This window comes from Panulirus ornatus, chromosome 7 (assembly GCF_036320965.1).
Source record: "Panulirus ornatus isolate Po-2019 chromosome 7, ASM3632096v1, whole genome shotgun sequence".
Lineage (NCBI taxonomy): Eukaryota > Metazoa > Arthropoda > Malacostraca > Decapoda > Palinuridae > Panulirus > Panulirus ornatus.
In genome coordinates, this window is record NC_092230.1 from 44,110,776 (window position 1) to 44,122,546 (window position 11,771).

An 11,771-nucleotide genomic window follows, 5' to 3' on the forward strand; every position below is an offset into this window, starting at 1 on the left:
CCTCACTTTCTTTTCACTCAATGAGTGTTAGTGGATTCCTTTGGGGCAGGGTGGCATTGGAAATGGATGAAGGCTTGCAAGTATGAATATGTACATGTGTATATAAGTATATGCATAAGTGTGCATGTGAGTGGATGAGTCTTTCTTTGTCAGTTTCCTGGCACTATCTCACTGACACAGGAAAAGGTTTTACATTATAATACTGATGATACTAATAATAATAATAATAATAATAATAATAATAATAATAATAATAACAATAATAATAATAATAATGATAATAATAATAATAATAATGTGTCAGAGGTGGAGGGAACAAGGAGAAGCATGAGACCAAATTGGAAGTGGAAAGATGGAAAGAAAAAGATTTTGAGCGAACAGGGCCTGAATATAATTATAGGAGGGTGAGAGGTGTGCAAGGAATAAAGTGAATTGGAACGATGTGGTATACCAGGGTTGACATGCTGTCAATGGACTGGAAAGGTCTGTGGGGCCTGGATATGGATAAGGAGCCGTGGCTTCAGTTCACTACGCATGACAGCTAGAGACTGAGTGTGAACAAATGTGGCCTTTTCTGTCTGTTTTCCTGGCACTACCTCACTGAAGCAGGGGATAGCAATGCTGTTTTCCTGTGGGGCAGAGCAGAGACAGGAATGGAAGAAGGCAAGCAAGTATGAATATGTACATGTGTAAGTATGTATATGTCTGCTTATGTGTATGTATATGTATTTATGTGTGTGTATGTGGGCATTTATGTGTACATGTGTATATGAGATGGGCCATTCTTTGTCTGTTTCCTGGGACTACCTCGCTGATGCGGGAAACAGCAATTGTGAATAATAATGAAATAACAGTAATAATATATTTGATGTACATTATACACATGACAGCTAGAAACTGAATGTGATCAAATGTGGCCTTTTTTGTATGTTTTCCTGGCACTACCCTGCTGAAGCGGGGGGGTAGCGACCCTATTTCCTGTGTGGTGGGGTAGTGTCAGGAATGGATTAAGACAAGCAAGCATGAATATGTACATGTGTATATACGTTTATGTCTATGTATGTGTATGTACATGTATGTATATGTTGATATGTATATCTATGTACATGTGCATGTATGGGAGTTTATGTATATATATGTGTATATGAGTGGATGGGCCATTTCTTCGTCTGTTTCCTAGCACTACCTCACTGATGCAGGAAACAAGGATTAAGTATGATAATAACAACATAACATCATAAGTGACATAACTTACTAATCTCAAGGTAATGTGATGGCAGATCCACAGGGCCGCACGGTAAGTGGGAAGGGTTGGATGCTCGCTCCCTGACCCGACACACTTTCACTGAATCTCCCCAGCCCACTATAAGAGTGCGGTCATCTGGCCAACACAGGTGTGGAGGATACTGATCAGATGGCAAGCTACACAAAGAGAAAATCAATTAACTCTTAATCATAAAATTTCACCCCAAATTTTTCTATATATTCTACCTACTAAACAACATAGTGAATCTTATACTACTTCCTACACACACCAGTCTTTGCACATCTGTTCATCGATCCACTGTGACAGATGTCAAGAATTCAGGTGGTGGAAATTAGTTATATGAAAGGAGCATGTGGTATACCTAGATGGAATGAAAGTAATAAAAGGAGTGTATGATAGATTTGTTATGACAGGGAATGCAAAGAGAATGACTTGCAGATTGGTAGAGTGGGTGAAATGTAATACTTTGAGATGGTCTGGGCATGTGGAAAGAATGCAAGATGGAGAGTTTATAAGATTATATAATAGTATGATTAAAGAGGTTGGTGAAGAAAGAAAACTATCTGTGACCTGAGGACACAGAATGGAAGAGTTCTGGAGATAGAGAAATGGTGGAGGAATTAATTGAATTTTGATTGCAAGGGAGACATGTAAAGACAGGGGTAAGTGGAGACTCTTTGGCCATGGCCACCCCCTTGATAGGAGTTCCTGGAGGGAACGTGCATCAGAGAAACAGATAGATAGATAGATAGATAGATAAATAGATAGATAGATGCAACATCTGCCTTATAAATGAAACACCTTTCTCTCTCTTTCCACCCTAACCTTAGCCTATACCTTTGAATTTCAACTCATTCATATATACTTCTCAAAGCCATTCCCTCCATGCACTCATACATCCCACACAGCTTTACTTTACTGATCATCTTTGATGAACTAAGCAAGCCCACATTCCAACTTACATGCTAGCCAAGTGCATTGACAGAATGCAAGGGAATCTATGACTTAAAATAAAAGCTATATAGTTTGTTACAGTACTACCTTGGAAATCACAGGTTACTGTCACAGTTAAGACATAAATCAGGTCACGAACCTGATCCCCAGACCTTGTCAATCTTATTAAGAGCCTCAGACCAGTTTTCTGCCATCCTTAGCCACAGACAATGTCACTACTGCTCTGGTCAGTTACCTTTAACCTAAGACAGGTCAATGTCATTCTATGTGCCATAACAGGTCACAGTCACATTAATCCCCTGTTAGCTAAGTATCTAGCCCTGGTCTTTGTCATCTAAGCCCAGGCCATCTCAACCAAAGGTTAACTGTAACCCAACATCTCAGACCAGGTCATTATCATCCTGGCGTTCAAACCAAGTCACTGTCATCATAGAATGTCCACTAGGTTGCTGTCATTCCTATCATTCCTTAGCCTTACATGAAGTAACAATCACTTAACTATATATCTTGAATATTCAGAGTAACTACATCTGCAGAAAAGTGTCTTGAGAAGAAGTGGAATTATCATGCTTAAGGTACAAAAATGTCTTAGAAAGATTCTGGTTCATATATAGAACATCTCAGTACTTTGGAAATGTCTGTTTGCTACCTATAACTGTTTTATCTACTAACACCTGTAATACCTGTTCAGTTATTCAACAAAGCCATCTTAACATATACTCTGTGCACATCTGCACATTTTCTACCAAAAAAAAATCCTCTTACATTGTACTGTATCCCTCCATAGTAACCTACTTCACTAATCAAATACTTTGTCAGACTGATGAGCTATGATCTACTTACGCTAAACTGTGATCCCTCTTTATAAGCGTAATGACCATCTTAGTATTCATGTTCATTACTCGTACACCAGAGTCAGTAGCCCAAGCAAGAAACTGACCAGCCCACTTCATGGCTCTTGTAGGACCACTGCCTTCACTGAGGACTGTGGACCGCGATGGGTGAAAGAACACCTTCTCAAAGAGGATCACCTTATTTGTACCTGAACAGAATTACAAAGCATCTCAAAAACTCTCTAATGAGCAAATTAAGTAAGTAAAATATTCAGTAAGTACAGAATTCTTTTTCTTCAACTGTCTGAGTATGGAAACTCGACGAAGGCATCTAGTCAGTAAATGCAACAGCCAAAAAATGAACATGGAGTATTGTTCTCACATCTAAGGTGGTTCTAACTCTGCATCCTTACTTAACAGAGTTGAATCAAAAGTAGTCCAACTTATAAACTCTCCCAGGCTGACATCAAAACTTGACCCATTTGCCCTAAACCACAATGTTGGTTCATTTTCCCTCTTCTATAGATATTACTTTAGTTTTTGCTCCTGAGAACTGGCTGAGTGTGTGCTCCCACTACTAGGTAGACTATGCAACACTCAGCAAGCTGCTGAGTCACATGGTTATCAAGGTGCTGTTGGCAACTCAAGGGTAGGCCAATTTGATAGTTGTTTGCTTCCCAACACCTTAAAGCTTTGGAACTCTCTACCCTCTCTTGTCTTTCCCAATAACAATGACCTGGCACACATTAAAATACAGGTTTTTCACTTCCTCCAAAATCAAAAAATTATTGCCCTTGTCTCTTTTTTTTACCTTTCATAATCTTATCTATATTTCAATTAAGAACTGGCCATGACATGGACTTTTGTCCATGATTGGAGCCTCCAACAAAAAAAAAAGCCTACAGCATCTTCTTTAACTCACAGACATGTAAAGTGTGTTAAAGCGACTCATGAACCTCCACACTAATGTATGAGATTCTTCTTTTTTATTCACTGAACACTCAACTGATTCTTTGTGAGACTAGTCTCCTTTTGTATCTTCATCTTCACACATGAAACAATTCCTATATATGATTACACGTCACTCTTCTGATATTGCAAGTATGTCATGCTTGGAGAAGTCTTATTAGTAATTTTCCATTCAGCGAGTCATTATAAGATTCTTTATATACATGCTCCCCTTTATGTTTATACATTTAAAAATTAGTTACTCATAGCAGAAATCTCATCATCTGGGCACTGGCAGTCTGTCCCACAGCTCTGTGGTTGCTAGTAAGGTGAGAGAAAATCTCAAGAGAAGAATCTGTGACTGTTTCCACAGCATAGAGTCAATATCATGTTTCATTTTCATTTGCTTTTTTAAGGAGTTTCATAGCTATCAAGTTTTAATTTCAAATTTTTGAAGTGTATTTCCCAAAATTCACTTTTATTTTCTGTTTTCCAAGCTGCACCGAGAGATAATGTGGTTGTGAGGATGCCTGGAGTTGCACGGAATGGGAAAACTATAATCTAGATAAATCACATCACTACTATTATATGAAGATGAAATCTAAACTTAATGCCATTATGACTACCCAATGTTCTTATGTTACTTCAGGCTTATTCTTTGGAAAACATCAAGGCATCCAGAAGGCCTACAGTAAGCAAGTGACGTATCTGTTCTGTAAAACACAACTTTGATATGCATAGCTAAACATCAATTACCTGAATTCAGCATGATACTCTTCCTTGCATATCAATGTATGAGCTAGTTTACAGGCACCTTATATGATTTTCACAAATTCATGGCATACCTCATTAGTTTAAAATATCTAAACTTGTGTAATATACTTTAAAGCTGTCCCCCAATCAAGATCAATCTAATCTTATCATTCTAGCATAAGATTCTCTACAAGAACCCTTGCTCTTTGGACTGATTTATAATGCACAAAAAGAAATACAAGCAATGCTTACCCACAACAAATCGACGGCCAGAGCGAGACTTGTAGTAAGCAGGGTCAAGGGCCACACTTCGCACAGGAGCATCCATCACATGGATAAGTGGGTTCTCTGTTGTGTACAGACCCTGGATGACAACCTGATGAAACAGAAAAAAATCATTACTTCTATTTATTCTATATTAATAATCTTTAATTGCTTCCATTTACATGAGGGGGGGGGGGGCAAATGCAAGTTTCACTGTAATATAATTTCTGGTTATTCTAACTCTAAGCACTCACTCTGTGCAAATGCTAATCAGAATCTAATACAGTTATTGCTGCTGTCATTTGTTCCCTCACTCCCATAAGTCTTTCTATCTCATCTTTTGTCTCTAATGTGCCTGCTTCCATTCTGCAAACTCATTCTTTGCTACTAATTATACCATATCTGTTCTTTCCATTTGTTTATACCTTTACTCTGTTCTCAGCCACTATTCACTGTTCTTCAAAAAAAAATCCATCTGCTTATGATAAACACCCTATTTCCAATTCAATGGAGTGGATCAGGAACAAATGATTTTACTGAAGCAACAAAAAATAATGATTAAAAAAAAGTAGTATACTGGTAAGGAACAAGGAACTCTCAAATTAAGAACAGAAAATATGAAATCATTGAAGTAAAAATTCTATTTTCTAAGACCCAAAGCTGGGTACCTCTAGTCAAAAACTGCCAGTGTTGAGAATGAGTAATGTAGTCAGGTTATCACACTGGCACACTACTTCTCTGCAATAACTCATGTACATAATATATACGGTTCAAGAATCACTTTGATAATACTGCCAATGACAAGCAGTAGAGATGTTCTGTTATGAAGGAAAATGAGTGAATGGAAACAAGCTCCACTTGACACAGCAACACCTACAATATTTTTACCTAAATTCCTTTCAGCCTTTGAGAGGTAACACCATCAACAAATAAAATAGCCTCACTTACACACACATCTAATCTCTACCTATCAAATATAATGTTCCACAACCAAAGCATAATATCCACCGCCAAGCTCTGCAGACTATTCCATGGTTTATCTTCATTGCTTAATCTACCATGGTTCAGCCTACAGCCTTCACAAAACCCCTTATATGCAATATCAATTATTCTTGCTAATGAGTTCACTCTTCTTACAAGTTCAGGCCCTAATATCCAAAGCCTCCTTCACTCCATCCTTTCACCTCCTTCTTAGTCTCTCCCTTCCCCTTGCTGCCTCCACTTCTGACACAAATATCGACTCAGTCTCTCTTGTTGGCCCTCTCGATTAGACTAAGCTTCCTATCACGTCCCACATACACTGTCATTCTCTGTATGATCAATATGTCAAACCTCATAATCATCATATCCACCTTCTTCCTTTCCTCTGCATTCAAGACCCATACAAAACAGTCGGTACAACTATAGTTTCAAATATACCCATCTTTGCCCTTACTGATATTGACCTTTTCTTCCTATTTCATCTCATCACAGGTAAAGTAAATAATTGCCAAAATTGTTTATCAGCTATGGATATATATGAACCAAAGGCTGTACATGGTTATCAAAGTTAACATTAACCATTTCAGGATGACAGTTTTCTAGATGTCATCTATGACAGAAGGTGGAGTTCCAACAATATGAGACATATACAAAAGGTTTTGCAAGTCATTTAAACAACCTCAGCAAAGCAATCCCACAGAGACATTCAAATCTTGGCATAGAAATAAGGCCTTTAAATCTTCAAGCACCAAAACCATTTGATCAGTGTGTGAAACGAACAATCTAAATCAATTCCCTTTGCTTGGAGCCTGAATCTTCCTCTATCATCTTATTCAGAATTACACTTCATGGATCCCTGATAGGTATAAAATATGACATCTGGCTGTTTTCCTCAGGTGATCCACATATACTCTCAATTGCGTACACTGCACAGTATGGGGGAGGTCCAGCTGGGGGAGCTTAGTGTCTTAGCATCTTGATCATCTCTGGGTAACTTATCCTTACTGATCTTTCTGCATGCTGCTTATAGTTGGGGTAATGTCTGGCATCTATACATATCTCTATTCAGCAAAGGAAATACGTGGTCCTTCAAAAGTGGGTGGAAAAACTAGGCCTTTAACTGATGCAAAGAATATCCTTACCAGTGTCCATATATGTTAGGGAAATCATCCCTAAAGGGTTAATAAAAGTAGAGTTAAAGATAGTACCTAAACATGGATAATTCTAAAACACTGCACAGTGTACAATGAAAGGCAACATCATAACGATGAAAGGATATTTTATTGGAACCCATTTGTTTGGTAAAATTGTGCCTGAACATTCATACTTACCTAATGAATACATAAACAAGAAGGTGCTGGAAATAATCAGAAGGTGAAATAAAAGGTGCTTTTCCTTTCCATCACTATATCTATTTGTTTAATTTCTTACCTTACGATCATGTGAACAAGAAGCAATGTAGTCTCCATTTCCATCCATATCTAACATTGTGACAGGGTTAGTATGTGAAGCAAATTCCTTCACTTTGTTGCCTAGGTGGTCAAGCACGTAAATGCGTCCCCAGTTGGTTCCAATGATGATCAGCTGTAATGTAAGTTTCTTCAATAACTATGATAAAGTTTGCAACCACTTAAAACTTTATACTGAGATTTAACATAATATATAACAGTCACATCAACTGCCTATACACAAACCTTCTTCCACACTACAGGAGGCTAACTCATGTAGAACATACAAATCATTACATAATAATCATTCACCCATCTTTGAGCTATTTCTAAATCTATCCTGATACACTCAAATGTAGCTCATTGGTAACATCTCACCATATTTCAACATTACTTCATGACTTTGCATCTTACTTTTACAATCACTTCATTTGCAACATATCATCTCCATCTTCTTTCTCATTCCTTGCTGTCCACTTTCCTCATTGAATATATCCTTGAAAAATCCATCTCAACTCTTTGCACTTTACTAGTTGACCTAATGTGGTACTGAAATGCAGATGCAAATTTCACATGCCTACAAGTTTTAAATGCACTGTGCCTTAGAAAAAGAAAAATATATAGCTAATGGCTCAATTTTCTTACACTCTCTTTACAGATGTGGTACAAATAGATGACTGAAAATATAAGCAAAAAATAAAAAGCTACAGTGGAAACATCTAGAAGGGTGTGTTTGGTAAAATAAACAGAAACAAATAAAATCAGGATGCTTAGACCTATGAAAAGGAAGGTTAAGAGATATATGAAGATGGGAAAGATCAAGTCTAAAAATAGTCAAAAATCAGGTACCAATGTTTTAACTATGCAAGGATGAACGACGAATGAGAAGCTGAAATAACAGCTTTGGAAGCTTGAAAGACCAATGAAACTTCTGGGAAAGGATAGTGAGACAGAAGCTGAAATAGGTACTACAAGGTCTACAAATTACTGGAGCTGTCAAAAAAAAAGATGCTAAAATGTCACAGCTTTGAATGGCAGAAAAATGACAGTACTGATAAGAAAGATTGATGCAAGAGAAACTGATCTATCAGTGCCAGAGGGCAGACGAACTGCAGGAGCTCCTCAGAATGAGTAGCAGAGAAGGTAAGATGTCAATACTGCATTAGAAGCTAGGTAAGCTGTCTGAGTTCTCATGTAAGGTTGATGAATAAGAACCTAAGATATAAAAAGTATGGTATCAAATAGTGGGCAAATCACTGGGGCTCTTGGGAAAAGGATGGCATTATGGAGGCAGGTTCATTAGTCTTAAAGGTAAGCAAACTGGTTCCCTGAGAGTGGATCATGCATATACAACTTCTCACATCACTAGTACACATCCTCAATGCATGACAAATGTGTTGAAGTGAAACATGAACTTCCACACTTATGTAATAGATTGTAACTTTTCATTTTACAAAAAGCACTGTATGCGTTAATGGGATGACCTTCATAATGGCCTCAGCTGTCCGTGTCATCACCTCGGCAAACATGAAAAAAAAAATCCTGACATGGCTTTTGTTAATGACTTTCAGTATGTTCTGTAACACCAAACTGTCATGCCACAGAATTTTAGTTGGACAAAAGACAAATCAGAATGCCAGAATGCTCTTGGCATACAACTGCAACCTGGTTAGAAAACTATAAGGAGAGAGTAAGGATGTGCATATGTGGGATGAATATATGAGTCAAAATATGTGACAGCTGTGGCATTTCAAGGAAGAGCTGCACAGGTCACTCTGCTTCACTAAGAGTAAAGATGGTTTATATAGAGACAAATCACACATATCTTGAATACACTGCTCCTCACCTTGGAGTTGGCAGCAATACAGGAGGCCCCATCTCTCTTCAGTATCTCCCTCAAGTCTCCTGAGATCCTCTCATATTTCAGCTTTGGTTCCTCCTCTTCCTCCGAGTCTTCATCTTCAGAATCTTCCTCCTCTGTTTCCTTTTCTACCTCCTTCTCTGGTTCATTCTTTTCTGCTGCCGCTGATGATGATGCAACAGAGGTTTCCATTTTTTTTCTTGCTAAAAGGAAAGATAAAGACTAATAAAGGACAAAGAAAACTAAATACTTAAAGAGTGCTGTAATTCACTTAATAACAACTGAACCATTCACTGCATCCAATGAGAAGCTCCCATATGTATGAAGCTGGTTGCCCAGTGTAAAGTCTTAATGACAGCATTCATCTATTAATATCACATACACTGCATGCATGTTCCCACTTTCAGAATTGAATGCTATACATAACCTTCCTGAAAAAATCCTGATTATCATATTTGCACAATGCCAAGTTACAGCTTGGTGAGGTTTAGAGTTAAAGGCGAGACGAATGTATAATATTGTGGATGAGGCTGTGCATGAGTTAGAATGTTCAACTGAGGTGACAACTGTCAGAGATTGTTGTTTCCTAATATCGTCCTATGGGGCAATGCTGGCATGTTTATGCCAGTCTTCTTTACCTGCAGGGTACTACTGGCATGTCTATGCTAGTCTCCTTTTCATGTGGAGAACCACTAGTCTGTTTATGCCTGTCTTCTCTGCCAAAGGGGCACCACTGGGATGTTTACATCGACTCCTGTGCAGCTGGTGTGAGGTTGATAAGAAAGTTGTGGGTGAGGTTGTGATTGAGTTTAGAAGTTATGTAAGGATAACCGGTTGTTTGGTCTTTCCTCTATATAGCTTCTCCTTCGTGGCAGCTTGGTAAGGATAAGGGTGAGAATGACAGGGTAAGTATGTGGATAAGTCTGGTTTGGTTAGGATGAAAATTCACCAGAATGGCTCTTGTCTAGCATTATCCTTTGGATTGTCACTATCCTGAGAGCTGACTATCCTCTGAGGCACTAATTGCAATTACTGAAGTTTGAATTAAAATGAAGGGTGATGCTGATTGGATAGTTTTATTAGGTAAAATCAAAAGTAAGTTTAAATGTCATGTTATGGTGAACAATCATCCGTTCTTCACACTCTTTTCAACCTCACATTTGTCACCACAATGCGGTTGATGTGGGTGAGGTTCAAGGGAAGATCTTCCAAGAGTCTGAAGTTTCAATTCCACTGAAGATTGGCCTAAATTGATGCTGTGTAAAATTGTCCAACAAAGCACTAATGGCATCTTCACACAGCACTGGTAGCACTTCTGCCCCTTATCACAAGCAACTAATACAGCAGGAGGAAGATGAAGATAACTGCTTTCGCATATTTCGAGTATCATACTAAATATTAAGGAAATATCTCAGCCTACACGTTAGGTGAGCCAAAATGTCCCTTAGTTCCACTGGTTTCTATTAGTTTCCCTTGGTTTTACCAAGCATTTCATTGTCATCATATTCCTTACATCACATATAACAGGGGGGAAAACATGTAACAAATCATACGCCTCAATCACAATTATATTCTAAGTGTAGATATTCCACTTATGTGCTTGTCATCCCAACATCTACAGTGTTCCTATTTTGGAACTTTCTCTTCTATAAGACAAGTTAATGAATACATAACAGAGCAAGGAAGTAAGAAATTACCATGCTGTGCAAGGAAAGTTAAAAATTACCATACTGAACAAGGAAAGTAAGAAATTACCATACCGAGCAAGGAAAGTAAAAAATTACCATACTGAACAAGGAAAGTAAGAAATTACCATACCGATCAAGGAAGGTAAAAAATTACCATACTGAACAAGGAAAGTAAGAAATTATCATACTGAGCAAGGAAAGTAAGAATTTATCATACTGAACAAGGAAAGTAAGAATTTATCATACTGAACAAGGAAAGTAAGAAATTATCATACTGAACAAGGAAAGTAAGAAATTATCATACTGAAGAGGGAAAGTAAGAAATGATCATACTCACATTAACGAGCAAATACGAAACCAGTCGTGTAATTCACGTTTTAATTTTGGCCACTAATGACACCAACATATAATGGAGGTCAAAACTCTTTCAAATGGGGGTGGTGGGGGGGTCACATAACCAACTTGCTATGAACACAATTACAGCAAGATCACCAGACACGAGGTAATAAATACACTTTAAGATTACGAGTGGCTTCCTGTCTCACCTCCTCCTCTTCCTCCCACTCCTCACGGTCACCTGAGATTTGTAAACAAAAAAGGTCGCGTTTCAGTCAGGGAAAAAAAATCTGAATTCAGATTCCCTGAACCCGGAAAAGGGATTCGATATGTGAACGCAAGTAAAACCCGGGGGATTGTAAAAAAAATTTTAGCATATATTTACCCAAGCATACTTTTTTTTTTTCCAAAAGAAGGAACAGAGGGGACCAGGTGAGG

The 11,771-nt window shown here is 38.0% G+C and overlaps 1 protein-coding gene across 1 annotated transcript in view; it reads right to left on the reverse strand.

Annotated features, from left to right (window-relative positions):
- lt (vacuolar protein sorting-associated protein light) overlaps positions 1-11,571 on the reverse strand; it is a 51,342-nt gene extending 39,771 nt beyond the window's left edge. The window contains exons 1-6 of the mRNA XM_071663652.1: positions 11,335-11,571; positions 9,295-9,512; positions 7,432-7,584; positions 5,008-5,131; positions 3,065-3,263; positions 1,256-1,422 (exon numbers count right to left, since the gene is read on the reverse strand). Coding sequence (XP_071519753.1) covers positions 1,256-1,422; positions 3,065-3,263; positions 5,008-5,131; positions 7,432-7,584; positions 9,295-9,501 — 850 coding nt within the window. The 5' untranslated portion in view covers positions 9,502-9,512; positions 11,335-11,571. The remainder of the gene's footprint in view (positions 1-1,255; positions 1,423-3,064; positions 3,264-5,007; positions 5,132-7,431; positions 7,585-9,294; positions 9,513-11,334) is intronic.
- Between the last annotated feature and the right edge of the window lie 200 nt (positions 11,572-11,771).